At 43.5% G+C, this 23,236-nt stretch overlaps 1 protein-coding gene across 1 annotated transcript in view; it reads left to right on the top strand.

Annotated features, from left to right (window-relative positions):
* The window catches only part of CUL9 (cullin 9), a 751,325-nt gene that overhangs the window by 284,254 nt on the left and 443,835 nt on the right, over positions 1 to 23,236 (top strand). Inside the window, exons 14-15 of the mRNA XM_085610160.1 lie at positions 6,181 to 6,286; positions 16,430 to 16,657. Of these exons, the coding sequence (XP_085466286.1) occupies positions 6,181 to 6,286; positions 16,430 to 16,657 (334 nt within the window). The remainder of the gene's footprint in view (positions 1 to 6,180; positions 6,287 to 16,429; positions 16,658 to 23,236) is intronic.

Here is a 23,236-nt window from a genome sequence, read left to right on the forward strand (position 1 = left end):
TTGGTGGTTAATAGTGTGTATTGCATAGTGGTACTGCTCCTGCTGACTTTAGTGGTAACATGTATTACATGTTGGTACTGCTCCCATTGGTGGTTAATAGCATATATTGCATAGTTGTACTGCTCCCATTGATTTCAGTGGTGAGTTATAACATGTAATGCATGTTGGTATTGCTCCCATTCACTTCAGTACTTTCGGTATGATCCAACTCCCCAGACCTCCACCTTTGAGGTCGAAGGTTGCTGCTTTGGTAAAGGCAAGGAATATGCGGTTAGAAGTATCCACCAGAAGAACAAGTTACCTGCGATAGCGTCTTTTCTGGTGGATACTCTTGTCTAACTGCAGATTCCTTATTGCTCTTCAACCTCCATGTTCTGTCGCGTGACCTCTTTAACATTTAGAGATCACAACACTGTTGCCATTAAGTATTCTGGCTCCTCATCTGACGGTGCTGAAAAGGAAAGAGTCAAGACACTGATATCAGCGCGCTGAGTTGGTGTAAATATTCAACTCTTTACTGTCACGTCTGCCATGGTGCGAAGCCTGCGCAGAGTCGCACCTGCAGACGCTCCGGAGCACTGCCGTTGAAATTTTCCAGGTCCAGTTTGGCACCTGGGAATAAACTGAAGTTGAGCAATCTGCAGTTAAATAGAGGATTTACCTGAAAGACTGTTACTAAAGATAAGGGGGGTTGGGGGAGGGAGGGTTATCCTTACGGCATTTATGGACCTCAGCTCAGCCTTTGATAAAGTCAGTAGGGAGAAACATTGGTCTGAGCTGGGGTCCATGGGGGTGCACCAAGTCCTGGTTGCCTTCATGAGAGATCAACAAAAAGGACTCAATGGGGTGGTTGGGTACGGCCCAAATGGTGAATGCACCCAGCTCTTAGAAACAAGACGGGAGTTTGGCTGGAGTGCATCCTTGCCCCCTTCTCATTCATAATGTATAATAATCGGCTAGAGCAGGTTTTAACCAACATTGAGGCAGACGTTCCCAGGATGGGAAGAATGCTAATTCCGGTCCTTTTTTATGCAAAAGATGCAGTTTAAATTGCCCGCAGTGCCAAGAGCCTGTAACGTCTTTCAGATTCTTTTATCATCTTTATTAAAAATCTGGACCTTTCTACCAATTAAAAAAAAATTGGTTTTATGGTAGCTGGCCCAAAAATAAATCTTATAATCTTTGTGCACAGTGCTGAGTATTAAGCAGAGTGGTCAGTTTCACTTACCTAGGCCTTCTCTTGAACTCTGGCCTTAACTGATCCCTGTTGTTAAGGTAAAATGATATCACCCTGCAAAGAGCCATTTCTGGTGTACTTGATTATGCGAGTGAATTGGGCACAAGCCCCACACACTTTTGTTAACGGTCTACAAATGCAACCCTATGGCCACTTATGGGTGTGAAATATGGGGCTACACTAACGTGGACTCCATACAGTTAATCGAAAACCGATTTCTGAGAAATCTGTCAGCCAGACCACCTCAGCGGAGATCGTCCCTGAGGAATTAGGTCTGGCTTTCATCTCAGATCTGATCTGCAGTCGTCTGTTGCTCCTGTGCTGCTCACTCTGGCACACAGAGGATCTTCATCTGAACAGATTTGTCCTCGAGGATTGTTTGACTCTGGACAGGTCTACCCGGATCCCATGAATCTCATACATTACGAGATCTTTTTCCGAACTGGGCCGCCAAGACTTGTTTCTTGACCCTCATGGTATTGTAAAAAAGGACCTAACCTGGGTGAAGCAGGCCTTTGTGCAGAAAGTGGCGGCCGAAAGGGAGCATTCTGCCTCAGCTAAACAGTCATACCGAGCCTACGTCTTGGTCAAATCAGTCCCAGGAATGGAGCCCTATCTTTCCCTGGACATGTCCACTTAACCATCGACGTCTTTTAACAATTTTGAGGCTGAACATCTTCCATCAACTGCTATTCCCCAAGGGTGTCTGGTTCTCACAATCCAACCTACCCCCTTGTAACTGTGACTACCCCTCTATCTGCACCTCTTTGCATATAGTTTTGTTGTTTCCTAAGTTTTATACCCTGTGACACAAATTTTTAAGACCCATTTTAGCAGCCCTGGGATTTAGGTAAATTAGACCGGTCAATCTATATCTGCAATTTTTAGCCACTCCCAAACTGTGCTTTTTTGTCTCCCATTTTTTATCTGGGGTTTTACGTGAATCTTGCTAGTACTGTATTCTTTAAATATATATGCAGGACTTTTAGGGTTTGCATGAAGTTAATGAATTAATGTAGTTGCTTTTCTATATATCTTAGGCATCGACCTGACAGTTTTTATCATAAGATTGTTTGTTTTAATGGATTGATTTTTTTATGTAAACTTGTATGATTTTCTTTGAAAATCGAATAAAAGTTGATTGATTGATTGATTGAACTGATTGTTAGGTGTAGTTTGACAGTGCAGCTGAGTGAGACCTGTGTTATTTAAGCTTTAAAATACATACAAAGCATGTTTTTGTCCTGCCCAGAGGAGTATTACTATCTCACTTTGCGCTTTTGGATGTTTCGTGCATCCTTCTGCCTCTTATAGAGTTTCATTGTACTTTCGGCTCCACGGGTTTCTGTTTTTACAGATTAATACAGACAGAAAAACATTTATTTTCCTATCTGTATTTATTTTTAAATATGGATAAATTGTGAAAATGAATGTTCTTGACAATTCTCGCTACTGTCAATCAAGAGTGCCAGGCCAGTAGCATATGAGAGAGGTGGAAGGCGTTAAACAGTCGAGACGATTTCTTAATGAAGCTTCGCTAACTGCAGCAGCACAGCTGTTTAAGCTGTTCTACAGAACAAATGCTTCAAGGTGACTGCAGAATATTGTAAACGGCTGAGAACCACTGGATGCCCAAACATGAATAAACTTTAGTCCGTTACATGTGGAAATATTCCCATTGCAGCTTCATGTTTTTACACTAATCGTAAAATAAATATGGATAAATACATATAAAATGAGGAAAGAATGGAAATGGTTAAATACAGATAGAAATGTAAATAAAAGTAAATGCCATAAAACTGGGAGCCTTAATTGTAATACACATTGGGCTCTCACATCTCAAAATCACACTGATTAATGACACATCAAATACTTTTTTGTTGTCGCTTTGTATACTGGCATTTTCTTGTTTCAATGATGCAGCCTTTTTTAAAATACTTTTTTTAATTTATATTATTTAGGGTGAACTGTAATCAGTATGCAGTTCTGATGATCGTGATGCCTTTTAAAAATGTTTAAATAGCTTCCACTCGTGTCCTGTACATTTTCATATTGTCCCTATTGGTAACTATGATTAACAACCCGACTATTTTAATCCCTCCCTTCCCAGCCTCCTCCCATCCTATCCTTTTTTTAATTTATTTTTTAATTTTACTTTTGTACGCCGAAGACAGTCAATAAACATTTACAAAAAAAGCAAGTCGAGCGGGATCGCAGTATCATTGCAGTGCATTTTTACACAATATACAAGACAGCAAAAAGGTCATTACTTATCTAAATCTGACAGACATGAAATCAAAATCTATCAACAAGAGGGAGAAACAATATATAAATCATATCAGAGGACCGAGCCCTGAAGACAGCCAAATGTTAAACCCAAAGCATACAAAGCACAAAAGTTAGGCTAAATCATGAATATTTTAAATACTCCACAAGCGCCCCCATATCTTTATGCCTAAATTGTGCCTATGAAGCCTCTTAAGGGCATAAAGACTATGTTCCTAGATTATAGATAGCATAAAATCTACCCCTCCACATTTCAAAAGATGGTGGTTCTGTCTCCCTCCATAATGACGCAATACATAGTCTGCCACTGCTACAGCAATAAAAATAAGATTCCTAAATTGATATATCCCCTGTTCCACCAATGATCCATCCAGTACTCCCAACATCATCCCCTTTGGGGTAATCACAATCTGTTCCCCTGTCACCTCTGTCAAAAAGGCTTCCATTTTATTTATCAATTGCTTCAAGTCTGGACATTCATAAAACATGTGAATACTATCAGCTTGATCTTTTCCACATCGCGTGCATCTACCCGCATTTAGCCCCCCCACTGTGCTATTTTGGCAGGCGTATAGTACAAATTGAATACAGTTTTATAATATTGTGATTTAGGACTGGAGGATACCAGAAGCTTATCTGCCAACGCAATTGATTCCTGTAGGATATTCTCTTCCTGTTCCAATTAATAATTCCATTTAAGATTCTGTATTTCGAGATCATCACTTTGTAATTCAATAAGACTTTGATATAAGTTACCAATCCTGCCGTGCTTCCTCAGTATCTCTAGCAAATCACATTTCCTTGCCAAATTCGTTACATCTACACTTCTTGTTAGGTAATCTCGTATTTGTTAATATTTTAAAAAATCAGCTTGAGGGAGATCGTATTCGGATACCAGCGAGGAATAGACCTTAATAGCACCATTATTAATGGAATCCCCAAAGGTCATAAGACCCTTTCTTTGCCATCTAACCATGACAGCGTCGTAAAAAATTAAGGGAGGTAGTGCTAGGGAGGAGGTAGGTGTGTAAAAATTAAGTTTACCAATCTTCAAATATTTACGAATTTGTAACCATGCTTTATGGGCAGCTTGGTGCACCTTAAATCGTTTTTTTTTTGTAGTAACTAGGCTCTAAGTTTTGAAAGAAGTTCCTCTCTGTTTTTGAACGCAGCAAAATCTGGAAAATATTTGAGAACTCTTCTATCTTTCCCTCAGCTTCCGCAACCAACAAGATACCCATTTGTTGTAATAAACACACCCAATAATAAAACAAATAAATGGGAACAGCCCACCCTCCTTGAAGTTGTGGTAGTCATGTATCTCATGGCACGCCGGGGCTTACCTTGTGCCCACAAAAAGCTACTACAAATGGATTGTAATTTCTGAAGTTGCTTCCGAGTAAGTTCCGGGGGGGGACATCTAAAATAGTACAGCACTTTGGGCAACACATCCATTTTTAAAACGTTGCATCTGCCTACTATGGATAAATGCAAGCCTTCTATTCTATCCAAATCCTTCCTTATTTTGCATAACAGGGGTTCCCCATTCGATATTACCATCTTTTCCAGACATGCGTTAATTCTAATCCCCAAATATGTAGCCTCTTCTGTAACCCTGGCATCGTTAATACATATTTGCTCTGTACAAATTATTTGTGTTTTTGCTATGTTTAACTTAAATTCAGATCATTCCCCAAATACAACTGCTAATTGTTCGATCTCTAGCACAGTTGTGGCTGGATCTGGTGAAATAACAGCAATGTCATCTGCATATGCTAATATAGTAACTCCCATTCCAGGCCCCTAGAACATTTAACCTAGTTTCCAGTAGGTTCAAAAAGGGGTTGATATACAAGGCAAACAATAAAGGAGAGCAGGGCCACTCTTGCCGGGTGCCTCTTGATATTACAACCAAATCAAACTCAAGTCCCATCCTATCCTACTGTCTTTTAGTTTAGGTCATTCCTTCACAAGGCCCAGCTGCTAGGGTGTACGTTTGGCTCCCGTGTTTTTTTGCGTCTGTATTTATCCAGATTTATTTTAGGCCCATTTTACCTGCATTAATCATACTTTAAACTAATTTATCTATATTTATCCAAATCTATTTTGCTTTTAGTGTAACAATAGACCTGCAGTGGTATATTTCCAAGTTTATTGTTGTTCGAATGTTCGTTGAGTTTTTAACCATTCACAGTACAGCAGTCCTCTGGAATCAGTTACATTCTACTTCTCAAACAGCTGACCTGCTGCAGTTATTTGTGCTTCATTAGGAAATCGTTTTTCTGTTTTTTTAGCTCACCTGCCTGTCAGTCTGCAAGTCTAGCACGCATGACTGAGAGTAATGAGAATCATCCAGAAGTAAACATTTTCTTTATTTTTCCATATTTAAAAACAAATACAGACAGGAAAAAAAATAGTTTTTTTATCTGTAAAAATCAGTAAAAACTGAAAATTGCAAGCCTCAAAAATGTCATGTCCTTTTATGTTAACCAGACTTTTTGAAAAATTTTGTTTTAAACATAAGCCAGATCTATTGGCTTTGCCAGTGCTGGTTTAGCTTGGCAGGATTGTGGCCATGGGTCTGGTGTGCTGAGGTTGTGATATGTTTTTCCTGTCCTCCCTTTAATATTCCTACTCTTTGTTTATCTGCTTTTCAGGATCTTGACCAAGTTCCTGGATAATTACCAGGAGGATGTGCTGCCCTGGCACGAGAGCATTGAGCCTTGCTTGTCGTCCATGTCCGCCCACAACACTGATCGAGAGGTGAGCAAGAGATGGCAGGACCAGAAGGGTTGAGCCTTTCCCCAAACCTTTCAGTTCTGATCAATTCTATCGGGATGTCTAGCTTTGTCTGCATTACTCATTTCATGACACAGGTTCATGCCTTAGATAGAAAATCTTTTTTTAAAGCCATTCTGATATATTCAGCTGACAGTTTTTTATCTGCCCTCCTTAACTATGGTTCCATGTGTTTTCAAATCAGGACCATTACTTCAGGGTTAATCTGAGAGTTATTCATTTTTAGTTACTTTTTTTTATTCGTGTTTGCTTAGCTTCAGATTCATAAATGTGTTTTAATCTAATATTAATTTGTATTTCTTCGACAGGGAATCTGCCCCCCCCCCCCTTTAGTTTTCCTTCCCTTCAGCTTTTTCAGATATAATCCTACTCTTATCCCTTTCTTTTACTTACCTGTTCTGATTTGATTTCCTTTCCAAAGTGTTTGCCTCTTTATTGCTTTTATCACCAATTTTATCTAAACTGATTTAACTTTAACCTTATCACCTAACTATTCTTAACTTAGACCCTTCACTTGCCTTTTTTGTTATCCTGACTCTTTGATACCTTGTCCCATTTTTAGGTCTCCCTACTAGGCAGCACAAGCACGGTCTGTTGCAAGACGTATTGTTAGCATACAGCGGGTTCAGAGACGCCCATTGCTTACCTTCATTCTCATATTTGCTTTTGTCTTATTCAGTAGCATATGTAGGCTTTCCTCCCTCTTGGATTCATCTCTTCCCCTAGAGCATGGACACATTACTTGTGTCCTACCACTGCTCACTTTTCAGTTGCTACTGTTTTTTTATTTGTTTAAGCACAAGATTGTATGTGTTTTCCTGGTGTCTCACTCATTTACTTCTCTTCCCAGTACACACTGTTGTTCTTCTCCGTTACCTGTGTGCCTCCCCCTCTTCAATTGTTGTTTTTTTGCCAGTACGTTTCTCCCTACCAGCTCCTCCCTGCTCTTTTTTGCCCGTTTGCTCTCCCTCTCTAGCGCTCCACTTTGCTCCCTCTCCGCATCCTTTCTCCCCCAGCATCCCACATGTAGCTTAAGCCCCCCCAGCCATGTTGCTTCCGGGCCCCGTGTCACTTCTGCACCCCTCTCGACCCAACCTATTGCTTCACCCCTCCCAACCTGTTAGTTCCTCCCTCGTGCATGTTACTTCTCTCCACATTTTGAAAAGGTTTTTGTTGTTGTTTTGCTTTAAATTTGTTAACATATTGGCTAAAACCATTGGAAAAACCAATAGGTCCCAAAGGTGAGACTTATTGCTTTAGTAAATGCTGGTGGTTTTCCATTCCTGCTTCTTTCTTTCTCTTGCTATTCTTTTCTCTGCTTTTGACTTTGTTGTACTAGTTTAAATTTCTGCCTGATTTCTGCTTTCTGCTGCCTTTGCATATCATCATCAAATTATGGTGCACAAATGACGATTTGTGAGGAGTCTGTAGTGTCACAGATCTTAAACATAGAGTGAAACCTCAGGACATGGACCTTCACCTGGTGCCCACGTGCTAAAGATGATATACCCAGATACAGTGCAGAGTATTGAGAAACGAGACCAGGTTTAAGGAGTTTTCTAAATGCTGGTAGATTAGCCAGCTAACCACGTATGTCTGAAATCTGCAGCGATGCCATTTTAAGTCTGCTAACATGCACTCTAAAAGATCTTGCCTATTTCTTAAGCCAGACTTTGAGATCTCAAACCAGTATTGAGAACTAGATATTAATAAACAGACTGCAAGCATTTCCCTTACCCCTTAGTTCACTATCCTCTCTGCAGGCTGGTGATGCCCTCACTTACCGAGCGCTGTTCTTTCCTCATCCTGTACGGTAGTTGCCTTTTACCTACTTCTTGCTGACTATTCTCACACTGCTCAGCCATTCTTTTCTATCTATTCGGTCCTCATATGCCTTTTCCTACTTTTGTGAAATATTTGCTTTTTTATGGGATTCTTGGATGCTGCTGATGATTTCCTCTTGTGACTGTTCTATTATTTTGTGGTGCTCCTCCGGTTGATTAACAGTGGACTCGCCTTGTGCCACAGTGGTATTTGTGGTGTTAAGATTCACACAATATCTTCACTAGTGTCGGAAGGCAAACATTTCTTCAGAATCCTTGCTGCTTAGTGCTGCCTTTTCACAGCTGAGCCCTAAACAACTCCCTCGTCCAAATTGCAGTGGGCCACAAAAGAGATAGTGAGATCCTGGGCTCGCTGATGAGATGTTTGAGGAGCGCACCCCTCCCACCCATCACTCCCAAAGGACAGCACTATGTCGCCTTGTTAGCAGAAGGTTGAAACCTTACATTGCACGTAATGCAGGTTAAAGCAGAGATGGTAGAACTCTTTGGTAAAGAAGCTCACAGGTAAGATGATTTCCGCTGAGTCTAAAGCCCTCTGTATGGCCTAGGTACGCTTTATGCCTTCACCTCCACTTTTACCACAGCTGTGGTCGATAATCGTGTTCGCTCTCTGGAGATGATCATGGTCATAATTACATTTGCAATATCAGAAACGTGCTCCAATGCATAGGTAGGGTAATGCAAGTAAACCTCATTTTTGAGTGAAAATCTCTGCTGTCCTCCCAATCCAGTCAATGTGTGTAAGAAAGTGGCTCTGTGTATACTGCACCAAAGTAGGACTGTAGGATCGTTTATATTCTAGAAGTGGCCCCCTCTGACCTGCTCACTTTACCATATCCACCTGGTCCCCATCCGTACTACTCTGGCAGTTTAGGAGTTCATGCAATTCTTGCACAGGTTTAGCTGATTTGAGCTCATTAGTGACTTCAGTAATGTTTGATTAGTGCCCAGCCTCTATTTTTCTTGAGGTCTTGTATTCTTAGAGTTCTGATGATGATTCTTCTATCTGTCTGAAGAATCGAAACGTTGCAGACTAGTTCTACAGACCCAATTTGATTGTACATCAGAATAAAATGGGCCTTATTTCTCTTACTTGATGCGCACTCTTGATCGTGTATTGTCACACGTGTATCACTTGTATGAGAGCACTAAGCACATTTCTCTTGACACACCCACTGCGCCGTCGCATTGATCTTAATGTTTTTTATATACAATTGAATACATTGATCACTTGATGCATTTGTATATTGGTTGCGATATCTTTTAAGATCCAAAACATTTTTCTTGAGGGGTGAACTCACACCAAGACGTATGTAATCTATAGGCTGTCCTACAGAAGTGAGTGCAGGTGCGATAGATCACTTCTTTCGGGGAACTTTAGCAGGTTCTGCCCTCCAATTGAAGCTGACCTATTATCATTTGACTTTCCCATCAACTACTTCCCTATTCCCTGGGCCACTCTCCTGCTCCAAGGTGGTAGGTGTGGTTGATGCCCCAAGCTTCACTTAAGTCTGTTGATTCACAATGGACTGGGGTATCTGGTGTGGTCCTCTTGAGCTACAGCCCTTAGTAGATTTCATGATTACTTCAGATTAGATAAATGTTTCTTATTTAGGTTAATTGTATATCACTTTCTCATAAAACTATCCCAAAATCCGTCTGTGATCTTGATTTTTGTTGCATTTCCACACCTTATTTATTTATTTATTTGGTGTTTTATTTAGCACGAACATGACCCTAAATAGGGTATCGTAGCTGTGAGAAAGTGCCATCTTTCGGCATGGTATGCCCCACTTTTTGCTGAATTGCTGAATGTACTTTGACTGAGTGAGCCCCGGACTCCTGCCAATCAGGTGCCCAGGGCCTATGTTCCTTCCCTAAAACCCAAATTGGCAAACCCTGGCCACATGTCGGCCCCTGGTAAATGGTACCCTAGGTATCCAGGGTCTTGTGACCAGGGAAGGCCTCTAAGGGCTGCAGCACTTATTGTGCCACCCTTAGAGGCCCTGTACCCTAACACAAACACACTGCCCTTGCAGGCTGAGTGTCCGGGTACAAGACCAAACAAAGAGTCGACATGGCACACATCCCTGTTTGCCATGCCCACAACCTACACTGCCCTGGCATACATCAGCCACCCCTCCAGCTGGGTGCCCTATGCCAGTGGTGTGGCCACAGGAGCATGAGCCCTGTGCCCCTACAGTCCCAGGTCCATTCCTGGGCACTGTAAGTGCAGTGCCGCCATTTAAGAGTATATGGTGCTGGGAGCTCGTCAAACACGAACTCCACAGCACCATAATGGCAACACTGAAGACTGAGAAGTTTGGTATCAAACTTCCCAGCACATTAAACCCGCACTGATGCCAGTGTGGGATTTAATGTACAGAGCACTAGAGAGGGCATCTTAGAGATGCCCTCTGAAACCTAACCTACAATCCACGTCTTGTCTGAGAGGCTGCCTAGGCTGCCACACAGCAGACCTGTTGCTGGACCCCTGGGTGGAGAGCCCCCCGCTCTCCTGGGCCTGCAAAAATTCACATCCTGGGTGAGGTGCTAGGTCTCCTCCCCCAGGATGGGCAGGGGGAAGCTTCAAAGGCATGCCGCCTTTGTGAGCTTCTCCGGGCCACTTGCTGTACTCCGTAACTGGCCCCCACCGGTTCTGACCCCCATTCTGGCGGGAAGAAAGGCCGAAAACTCCAAGTAAGGACAGGGGTTGTGCCAGCTCTGCCAACGCCACCGCTCAGGTGGGGGAGGCGAGGTGAAGCACATCTCCGGGCCCTCGCCATCCTGAAGATGGGGAGCCCTGCCCAATCAGGACTAGGCCACTGCCCCCCTCCCACAGGAGAGGGGCAGGATAGGGGGTGTACCCACCCCAGGACAGGGACCCAGTAGTCCCTGCCCTTTACCTACCTGTAACACCCCTAAATTTAGTATTTAGTGACACCCTGAACCTTCCTTCCTTAGATTCTAAACTAAAAAAGAACAAGAAGAAAGAAGACCTGCCGTGCAGCTGCTAAGAAGAGGAAGACACCAGCTGCTTTGGCCCCAGCCCTACCGGCCTGTCGACCCTCGAACCTGCTCCTGCTAAATCCCGGCACCTCCTGCGGACAGCAACCTCACAAACCCCGGAGGACCTGGCTACCTTGTGACTCTGAGCACCTGGGACTCCCACGAGCAGTGACTCTGCTCAAAGCAAGTTTCTATCCCCTGGCATCAGCCCGGAGCCGCGAACCCTGCACACTCTGCACCCGCCACGCCTGGCCTGTGCCGGAGTGGACAAAGACCCCGAGGACGTCCCCCCTTCCCCCCCCCCCCGAACGACTGTGACCCCGAATCCAGCACCCAAGGACCCACCTCGACACTCCTGACGACGCCTGCAGCCTCAGAACCAGGTTCCCCCAACCGCGATCAACAGAGGGTAAGATTTCCCGACGTAAAAAGGCACTCCTGCACCCGGTGCCCTGCGGCCCTCTGTGCCCAACTCCTGGGTACCTACCTATCCTCCAGCTACCCAACTTACCTCTCGAAGTGGTGGTGGCACCTGAAGAATCTTCGTTCTCGAGCTTGCAGCCTTTGTTCGTTCTTGAGCTTCTCCATTGCAATCCATTGACCGCCCGAAGGCTCAAAAGCACCCTGCACCCAGCCGCCCGACTGCCCCTGGCAGTGCACTTCTATTCCTACCTACTTCCCCATTTGCCCTGAGCAAGTGACCAGGAGCCCAGCTCCCACAGCCGCGTGGCCTACTAGTCAGCAGCCACCAACCAAGGCCCCTCTGCCTCCCATAGGATAACATTGGGCCTAACTCACTCTGCACCCGGCTGCCCCTGTGCCGCTGAGGGTGTAACAACTATACTTACCTAACCCTGGGAGACCCCTGAGTCTGTGCCCAGAACCTTAACTCTGCCATCGAGTAATTACCTAAAAGCCGATAACTCACTTTTCTTCCATAGGGTAACATTGGCTGGTTTCTTTAAAATATTCACCTAAAATCAACTGAGTAACGAAAACTGAAATACTCACCTGATATTAGGAGAGATCCCAGTGCTGAATCTTGGTGCCCAGCCCTGACCCTGAAAAGTACTCCCAACCGTACTTACCACTAACTCAATTTTCTCCCATAGGAAACCATTGACTGTTTTTCTGTGAAATTTCTTCTAAGTGTCAATTTTTGCAAACTACAAATATTCTTTAAAAATCGTACCAACTGTGAAAACGCAGTTACTTACCTGTTTTAGATAGATGCCCCAGTACTGAGCCTAGGAGCCCAGCACTGGATTACAAAAGAAACGAGAACATACTTTACCCGTAACTTGAATTTTCTCCCATAGGGAACCATTGACTGTTTTTCTGTGAAATTTCTTCTAAGTGTAGATTTTGCAAACTTATAAATATTACTTAAAAATCGCCTGTGTAACTTAAACGCAGTTTCTCAACTGCTTACAGGTGGTACACTAGTGCTGGATCTAGGATTCAACACTGACGTGGAAAAAGTAACCATAACCCCACTTACCTGCTAAGTGAATTTCCTCCCATAGGGTAACATTGGTAATTTGATTCGAAATATTTCTGTGTCAACTTTTAAAATAGCAAAATATTGCTGAAAAATCACAACAGTAACTAAAACGAATTTACTCACTTGTTTCCAAGAACTGTCCCAGGACTGAATCTAGGATCCAGTCCTGGAGTTAGAAAAGTAATCCTGAAAGTAATCAATTGCACATAACTTAAAATTCCCATTGAGCTCAATGTATTATTGTGTTTGAAATTGTGTTGCCTTTTGCAACAAAACTGTAACTATTATCTGCAAAAGTCAATTGCCTATTGCAAAGTATTTAACTAAAGCATCTCATTCTGACAAAGTATATTTTGATACCTATTGTTGGTTCTAAAATAAAACAACCATATTCTTTATATAAACCATTGGCCTAGAGTTCAGTTATTGAGTGTGTGAGACCATTTGCTGACTGAGTGTGTACAACAAATGCTTTACACTGTCCTCTGATACTGCCTTACTGCTCGACCAAGCTACCACTTTAGAGAGTAAGGTTATATCTAACTTTAACCTCTGCCAAACCTCTGGGGGCTGTGGACTCTGTACACACTGTACCAATTTGGGAACAGTATATACAGAGCCACTTTCTCACAGTAGCGCTTTACATTTACATAGATTTAAACTTAGAACAACACTTTCGACGTGCAAGTTTAGTAAAAGTAATCAGCGTACGGCAAGTCGCTAGAAACAATTATGCTACTGGTTCCTAGGTAGTTATACATTGATTTGTCAGAGAAACATTTGTGCTTTCACATTCACATATACAAGTCCAAAACGATAGTTAGGGGTGTGGTATGTGTGTGAACAAGGTCATCTGATAAAGTCTAGTCTGCTGAAATTATGGAAGTATAGAAAAGGATTTGGCTTCATTTTTGAAAGCAGAAATGGACAATATTCTTCGGGGGGAGAGCGTTCCAAACTCTAGGCGCTGCACCAGAGAAGGCTCGGTCATAAGTTCTTTTCTTTCGGAAGAGGGCCGGTTTCAGTAATAGATCTCCAGCACTCCGGGAAACTCTGCATCCTCCTGATAGTGGGATTTTCTGGGCTAGGTACATTGGTGTTTTGTAGTGTATCGCTTTGTGTGTGATGCATGTCATCTTTAGTTGTATTCTTGCTTCGTAAGGCAGCCAGTTGAGCGCTTTCAGATGAGGGGTGATGTGGTCGAATTTTCTGGAGCCAGTATTAAGTCTTGTGGCCACATTAAGACAAGCTTTTGGTGGTGCTGTTGAAATCTTGGGTAGACCGGCTAGAGTTGTGCAACTGTACTCTATATAACTAATGCCTGGACTGCTGTTTAAGGTCTGAGTTATTTATGAAAGGTTTCAGTTTTCTGAGGTAGCTTAAATGGAAACGTGTGTTTTTTGCATGCGTGTTAATGTGTGTTAGCATGTTCAGGTTTTTGCCTAGCATAATTCCAAGGGATTTGGTTGAATCCACAAGCCTCGGAGTACAGTTTAGCGACGTGATCAGCTTGGTCTATTCCAAGGTATTTGTAGCGCTTTTCTGGGGGGGAATCAGAAGGAATTCAGTTTTATGCGGGTTAAGCTTGAGGTGATTACTGGTTAGCCAATGGACGGTTCTCTGTAATGCCTGGTTCATAATACCTATCTCTTCTATTGATGTGATCTTGATGTAAAGCTGTGTATCATCTGCATACATGTGGAAGGAGATGTTTGCTTGTAAGATTTCTGTGAGTGGCTCTACATAAAGATTGAATAGAGCAGGGGATAGTGTTGAGCCCAGTGGTACCTCAATAAGATTTCTGGATGATGCAGGTTCACTAGGACTTTTTGCGATCTGTTCTCTAAGAACGACCGAAACCACTTTAGGACTGTACCTTCTAAGCCCATCCTTTCTTTCAGGCGTTCTAGTATTTTGGCATGGTTTACAGTGTTGAAATCCGATGAGAGGTCGAGCAGGATTAGGTGACCTGTTTCGTTGCGGTCAAGGGCAAGTAGAGCGTTGTCCACGATATGCAGAATTGCTGTTTCAGTACTGTGGTTTGGTCTAAACCCTGATTGGTAGTCATTCAGCAGTTTGAATTCAGAGATGTGTTGGCTCAGTTGTTGTTGTACTCATTTTTCGAAGACTTTGGCTAGCATGGGAATGTTTGTTACTGGTCTGAAGTTGTTAAGGTCTGAGGGGTTCTCTGTCATTTTTTTTAATAGTGTAATGACTTGCCCAGATTTTAGGTAGTCTGGTAGTGAGCCTTGCGATAGCGAAGCATTAATAATCTTTGTCCATGAGGGAATGAGCAGATGGTTTATTGTAGACCACCATTTTGCAGGTAGAAGATCGTTGAAGTGATTGTTTGGTTTTACAGTAGAAATAATCTTTGCAATATCTATGTCAACATAAGGCTTGAATTCTGACCATAAAGCATTATTTTTAGGCATTTCCAGAGTTGGTTGATATTGAGGCTTAGCTGGGCTGCTCTTTTTGATCAAAGGGATATCTCCGCAGCCTTTTTGAGCTCCACCTCCATGGATTTGGCTTTGGCTGTAAAGAAGGAGAATTCTTCGCTGCTTATGTTCGATTTTGTAGCTATTGGTGCAGATTTTGCCGTTTTGTTGGATTGATCTTGTAGCAGTTTGAAAAGTTTCCTTTGTCTGTTTTTTGCATTATCCAGTTCTTTTCTAAAGAAGTATTTTTTTGAATTAAGAATGCTTGTATGTAGGCATTTCGGGCCTGTCTTAGTTGGATTAAATGGGGCGAGGAAGGGTGTCTCCATTTCCGCTCTGTGAGTCTGAGTGATCGTCTTTCTTCGTTGAGGGATCCGTTAAACCAGGGGTTTTTATCTTTGTCTGGGCCCCTTTTGTGTTTTAAAGGGGCTATGTCCTCAATTATGTTTGTCATCATATTGTTGTAATATTCCTTGAGGTCACTATCGTCTACCAGGGTATTAGGAGGTTGCAGTTCTTTCTCTCAGCGTGCTGCGAGATTTTCCATGTTAAGCCCTCTGATGTCACAAACCCATTTTCTGGGTTTTATTGATTGTGAGGAGGTTTTCGTTTTTATGTGGGGTATTGGGAAGGTCATGATCAGACCAGTTGTAAGGGATGATCTCTATTTAATCGACAGCTTTTTCTTTAGAGATGATCCAGTCTAAGGTAGAGCGTTTCGAATGCGTTGGTAGATGGCATTCTTGAACAAGCGATTGATCTTAAAGGAAGGCTTTGAGCATATTGATCTGATTGTCAATAAGATCCTCCCAGTGAAGATTAAAGTCTCTTAGGAAAATACCATTGGAATGGGGAGTAGAGTTTGCTTGGCTTCTGTATCAGAGTCTGTCTCTCTCCAAGATGGCGAGGAGGATAGACTGATCGGTGGGCTGAAGAGACAAATGAAGTCTAGCATACAGGGAAGCTCCAATGACGTAATATGCAACAGGCCAAAATTGTTATTTATAAATTGGGCCTAGTATCCGATCAGATAATGGGAATACTTACATTTCCCCCTTTGAGCGAGTGATCATGCACACTTGTATTGCGAGGCAGCGTATCCTATTCTACATATCGTTGGTGGGAGTATTGTTGTGCCTGATGAGGCATGTAAAATGGAGTCGAGAAGAGACACCTCACTAGGGTAATCCATGTACGCTGTTAATAATCATATACTAATGAACAAGCACAAGCCTTTTAGCTGCACTTGCTTTTTCTCCCTTTTTTGTCTGTCTCATCTTCTAATGTCACTTTCTCTTTGTCGCTTTAGGTTGTTCAGGAATTCATCCGCTTACTGCACCGGCTGGCGACCACGAACAAAGACTGTGCTGTAGTGATGTGCCGACTTGGCACTAAAGAAGCTCTGTCTGTAGCCCTGGATAAGCACAGCTCCAATCTGTTGCTGGTGACAGAGCTCAAAGATCTTGTGACAGACTGCGAGAAGTATGCCAGCCTCTACAAGAAAATGACCACCAGCATCCTGGCCGGCTGCATCCAGGTGAGCCTGAGCTAAAAGATTGTGCCCATAGTCTGTGCTAAAGAGATGCAGATTATGCTATGCTGACGTTTCTGTGTCAATGGAGACAGTCTTGTGTTCAGCGTTTGGGACAGATGCCCTACTCATAGAGAGGAACAGCCGTGCCTCCCTGCCCTGTTAATTGTTTCAAGGCTCTCTTATTTTCTTCCAGTGAGCTTGACAATCTGCAAGTCTGCTTGATGATCTCCACGTTTTACGTATAGTTGTTTGAGAGAAGAGCTAGAGGTATACTCAAAGTCCCCTCCCTAATAGTCGAGACTTGCTGCCGCCCCCTGATATCAGAAAACGATGCAGCTTTCTGAAGCTGATTGCAGTTCAGGATCACAGGCCTTTTTTAACCCCATCTCTGGCCGGTGTTGGAACTAAGTCCCCTGCATGACTTTGTGGAGCTTTCGCCACCTGTCCTTGCACGTTTTTGGCCAGTGTGTTTACCCCTGGTAAGCTCCACAATCATCCTAGCCCACTTGAGCTGCTGTCTGCGTTTGATATCTTTGTTGCGCATCAGAACTGATCTCTGATATCCTAGTCTGAGAGCAGTAACCACACCGTTTGACAACTAGTGGTGGCACTAGTGTGCTTATAATCAAGGAAGCATATACCCCTGCAGGGAGCTTGCCTTCTGGCTCTCCCTTTAAATGGTCCATTAGTTCACAACAATGGGGGAGTTGGGGGGGTACATCATGCCTTGGATATGTAGGAAAGATGTCTGCTGTATGGTTGGGAATGTGCGTTTTTTTAATAGACTGGTGAACTCATTAGTCCAGTAGACCCTCTGGTTGGTTCTGGAAACCCGCCTGAGCCACCACTGAGTATCTGTATTGGACATTTCTGCTGCCAATACTTGGTTCAAGGTCGACTCAACACTGAAATATGTATGCCAGAGTAGGTGGGAAAACTGTAGGACTAAAAGTAGAATCTCAGCCAGATTGCATCCTCTTTCCAGACTGTCCCAGAGTCTGGGATATCCTGTGGTGTCTCTTGCTGCTGTGACCTCTGAAGAGAAGGAATCCTTATCTGCTTCCAGAAGAGTTAAATTGACTTCTGCAAAAGTCTGTCCAAAGCGCACCCGACTGGAAGGACTGGCACAGGACAGCTTGATGGACTGGGACTTCCCAGGAGCCACAAGTTTACCCAGAGCAGCTGCCCAGCAGAAGCCCGGTCAACAGCCTGGTCGAGAACCTGCTTCGTTGTCTTCAGAAGTCAAGAAGCATGAGCCTGCCCTGTCCCATTCCCATGCCTACCTGGGGGTGGGGCTTCGTTTGTCCATCCTCTGCAGCTCCAGGGGAACCATGGAAGTGGACGATGCTGCAAAGCAGTCTTGTGAGATAAGTACTTGCCACGGATGCAGGGCTGGTCAGTCGGCCTACAATATGTACAGCTTTCCAGGCATAGCAGAGTCTCATTTTCTTCTGGCTGGTTCGTCCCTCCGGTTTTGTGGAGGGGAATGCCACTAAGGCCCCACACCATTGATCGAGTGTTTGCAGACCTGCTTTCATCGCCACAACTTTGCTAGGCTGTCTGTGCCTTTGGAGATCTGTTTTCAACACTGCTGGGCATGCCGTGAGGTCTTCTATAGTGAGAGCTTATGTTGACTTTGTTGCCATGTCGTCTGTCTCCCCTGATTAGGAGACGGGGTTATATACTAGACATTCGTGGCAAGAAGCATTTGTCAGTTTCTCTTTGCGAATATTTATGGTAGCCCTTTGGTATAGGATCGATCGCTCTGCTTTAAAATGCAGGGTATTAACGGTGCCCACATCTTCAAAATCTCTCCATCCAGTCGCACGACAGGCCATATTTCACTGTTGCTCTAACTAAGAACTTCTCTCTGGTAAGTCTTCTTGTAGTCAACCCTGTTGCTCTGATTAGGTCTCCCTGTACAGGTTGTTTTCCTCATTTGGGAATTTTCTGCTGACTATCCAGATAGCACATATTAGGAAGAGTCTCTCATGGTCCGTTCATAGCAGTTTAATGCATACCTTATTCTGTCGACTGGAGCCAGGTTCCATTCCCTTCTTGTTGGTAGGCTGGGTGCTGTGATTGAGTCTGGCCTGGCCTTGTGCCATGGCTGTGCATTCACTTGTGTGTCTCAGGGTATATTTGATGACCTTTGTGCCCCTCTTACTGTCTCCTCCATGTCACCCCATTCCTGTTACCGTGGCCTGCATGGGGAGGCTTTGGCCCTCTCCCGCAACAGGTGCCATTTGAGTGCCCTGCAGTATCCATTTTCCGAGCCTTCACCACTGGAGTTTTGTGCGTTTGGTGTCCCGGTCGCATGATTTGTGTAGGTCAGACTAAGCAAAGTCAAGAACAGAATACTGCAACACAGAAGTAGGTTATGCTATGCAGATTTGTAGAGCGCTCTATAATCACCCAGGAGAGTATTCTGGTGGTGAGTGGGTGTGAGTTTAGCCAAACCTGTGGCCTCATGGGGCGACTTGAAAAGCCAGGTCTTCATCTTCTTTTGAAATCCAAGAAGTGAAGAGGAGGATCTTGTGTAGTGGCAGGTCATTCTGTGCTTTAGTGCTGATGTAGGAGAAGGCTCAACCTCCGGGTCTGGTTTTCCTTAAGCATGGGATGTGTGGAAGTAGAAGTCTGGACGAGCGTATGTGTCTGAAAGGTTTGTGAAAGCAGAAGTGATTGTCGAGGTGTGCTGGGCCAGTGTTATGTAGGGCCTTGAAAGTGTGGGTGAGTTTGAATTATATTCATTTGTGTATAGGGAGCAAGTGGAGCCTCTTTAAGTGTGGTGTTATGTGAATGTCATGTGGCAGGTTGAGAGTGATTCTGACCGACCATTTCTGTATGGTCTGCAGCCTTCTGTGTGTTTTTTGTTGTTGATCCCAGCATAGAAGGTGTTCCTGTAGTCTATCGTACTTGCTTGACAGTTTTCTGAGTACTGAATGGAAGACATTTACAAATCTTCCTCGGCATCTTCAGGGTATGGAAGCATGAGGCTGTGACGACGTTGACTCGGGCGGTCATGTCGAGTTTGCTGTTTGACGATCCAGAGGTTCTTGACGTTTGTCAATCTTGGCATGATTGGCCACCTGGTGGAGTCCCACGGTAAAGTACTCTTCACGAAGATCACAATTTTGGTCTTGTTGGTATTCAACTTCAGACAGTTGATCTTCATCCAGTGGATGATTTCCGTCATGCAGCCATTGACCTTGATCTGGGTACTGGGTGTCTTGTCCGTGAGGAAGGAAATAAGTTGTGTGTCATCGGTGCCTGAGAGGATGTTGATATTGTGAGAGCGGATGATTCTCGCTAGTGGGATCATGCTTTCTTTGAAGAGGGTCAGGCTCAGGGAGAATCCTTGCGGAACTCCGCAGATGATGTCTAGGATGTCTGAGGTGTTTGGTACCAGGCTAATTGACTGAGTCTGTTCAGTCAAGGAGGATCAACTCCATCTGGGTGGGTGTCCTTGCATTCTGATGAAGTGGCGTTTAAAGTCAATGGTGTGGGAGACTGTGTCAAACACTGCAGGGGTCCAGAAAGATGAGGGTTGCTGTGTCTCTTCCGTACAGAGTCATGCGGATGTCATCTGTGGTGGTGATAAGGGCCATTTTCATGCTCTGGTTTGGTCTGAAAACAGACTAAGTAGACGTGGGGAGTTGGTGATTGTTGAGGTATTCAGTGAGTCGTTTGTGTAACCATTGTGGCACCTTTGGTGGAACATTACAAAAACCTTTGACACTCCAGTCAAGAACCATGCTGGCAAACCATTGAAGTACTGACGCCTAACCCAGGAGGGGATCATTTTGCTGCGACACTAGCATTGTCAGAATGTTAATGGATGGAACTGGTCAAGACTATGAAACATGGACTGAATGGCATGGACTGAATGGCATGGACGAATGGGTTCAGTTGATTAAGTTGATCAATAACCGCCATGTGAGATTTGCCTTTCCATGTACTTAATGGCTGACTGTAAATATTGCTTGTATTGGTCTCCCTAGACTGTTTTTGCGACCCCCAAAGGTTGGGTAACCACGCCATGTGTGCGCATGTTATTCGTTACTGGTTGTTTCTGTTGATTTCCCATTGTATAGATACATTCACTAGGGTGCAGCGTGACACTTTTTGCATCATTGTTGCAGGATTTAGTCGTGATCCGTTTACGGTAGTACAGATGGTTATTTCCATGAACCACACATTGAGACTGGTTCACGAGATCTCCTTCTTAAGTATGCAGCACCAATTGAGTTTTTTTTTTCTTTTTTGATTTCCAAGTTTTGTGTTGTATTTTTTTACTTAAATATGCTTTCAGAACTTCAGGAATTGTTTTCACAGATGGCCTATATTTACATGAGCCATTTTTCAAAATGTAAGTCTTTTTTTTTAGTAACTCCAGGATTGGAGACGATTTGGTGCTCTTTCCAAAGCTATTTTTTCTGGCTGCACCAACGCGCTGAGCCACTCCAGTGTGTAGTGAACGGACGTGCTGGTGGGGAGTTATTTTCTCCGTCTCACCTCTCGATAGCGGGATCACACCTCTTTTTACCAACATGCGGCGCTACGTTGTTTTTCTCATTTCCCACAGAGCTCGGGAAGTTACATGTTTGCTGATTCAGGAATTTATTCTTTCGCCAGCCAATGTCAAATTTTCACTGCTTTTGCCAACACGTTGTTGCACAGTCATTACCAGATTGTGGGATACTTTTTCACCTTATAACCCCAGCTTGAATTATATTTCCCTACTTCGAGTATCTAAATTGACTACACTATTTAAATTGATAATGTACTTGAGAGTAATACGAACTGAACTCTACATTTATTGAACAGCGGCTCATTCTGACTGGCCATTATTCCTCTTGTTACCCTACAAGGAGAGCTTAATATGATCACCCTATTTGGTGAAAAATACAATCCGTTTTTCAGACTAATTTAACATAGACTCATTTTAATTGGTGATTATTCCCTTTCTTTAATGCAATGGTTTCATTGTAGAAACTATCATCTGCACCCCGTTCGCTTATATATTTAACATGTATATATCTCTTAGCAAGGTGAACAATACGATTTTCACAAGTAATATTCTCTATTTGAAACATTTATGGGTTCACAAGAACTATTGCCATATTTGATAGTTTTTACAAACAACAACCAAAAATACCTTGTATCAAGTATGTATGTGAGCAGTCTTTGTCGCTGTGTATGTCTAATCACAATAGTCAAAATGACTTGTGGATACATAGACCAAATATAGAAGGAATCATTGTCTTTAATTGTAGGCTGCTACCGGTACCCCTTTCCTGAGGAAGATCCTTTTTGTCATTTTGCGGATCGAAACATATGTCGATACTTTTGTTTTTTAATTTCTTTTTTATTTTTACATATTGTGTCCATAATACAATGTATGTTTCGTTTATCGCTGTAAGGCATGCGTTGGCTCATTTATTGAAACTAAGGGCCATATGTAGGTGGCCTAACATTTACCACTTCATAAATACCGAATTTTACCGATTCGGTATTTATGAAGTGGTGAATGCTATGTCGGTAATCCATCGGTAATATTTACCGAATCGGAATGGGTCGGTATTTTAGAATCGGTATTTACCGATTTGGTAATGGTAACTGGCTTCCCATTGATTCCTATGGGCCAGGAGGCCCATAGGAATCAATGGGAAGCCAGTTACCATTACCGAATCGGTATATACCGATTCGGTAATGGGGGGAGCACAATCAAGGGTGGCAGGGTGTCACAGTGACACCCTGTTGCACCCCTGATTCCTGCATGTGTGCACATGTGGCACACATACATGCCCTAAGGGCATGTATGTCTGCCACATTGCACACTTCTAAGTGCTAAAAAATGCTTTTTCAATGCCATTTGTCATTTACCACCAACTTTTAGTTGGTGGTAAATAACGAATCCACACAACACCCACACACTCCCCCGACATCTCATTTCAGGATTCGGTATTTACCGAATCGGTAAAATTACCGATTCGGTAATTTTACCGATTCGGTAAATTACCGAATCCTGAAATGTGCCCCCTACATACCAAAAGCCTGAATACCGGTCGGTAACGGGATTTTTACTGAAAATCGGCCGTTACCGACCAGTATTGGGCTTCCTACATATGGCCCTATGTATTTTCTGTTAGCTGTTCTAGAGGCTCACTAAAAATAACAATGTATTCTAATGATTCTGAAGGAGATACTGTGACCTTCGTGGCGTTGTTGCTAGGGCACCAGTTGTGTGCTCCTCTGCAATCAACGACTGTCTGCTCCTTTGTTCTGATCCCGTACCTCTGCTGGACTCTCCCTCTGCCCCACCTTAGTCTGCAGGCACTTAGGTGCGCTTGGGTCCCAGCCCAACTCTGTCTCGCTCTACCTACTGTAACAGCCTCCATTTTCCTTTGCCAGCCTTCGTTTGTCCTTGCCTATGCTGCCCATTCTGATAGCACTTGACACAACAGAGTAATCCATTAGATGGTGGTCACGGTTTGATAATTGCCACTCTCCCTAGGGACTTGGACTAAGCCCAGGAAGACAAGTGAAAACCCACCTGCCAGAAGCTGTAATAAAGGAGAA

The sequence above is a fragment of the Triturus cristatus genome, chromosome 6 (assembly GCF_964204655.1).
Source record: "Triturus cristatus chromosome 6, aTriCri1.1, whole genome shotgun sequence".
NCBI classification, from domain to species: Eukaryota; Metazoa; Chordata; class Amphibia; order Caudata; family Salamandridae; genus Triturus; species Triturus cristatus.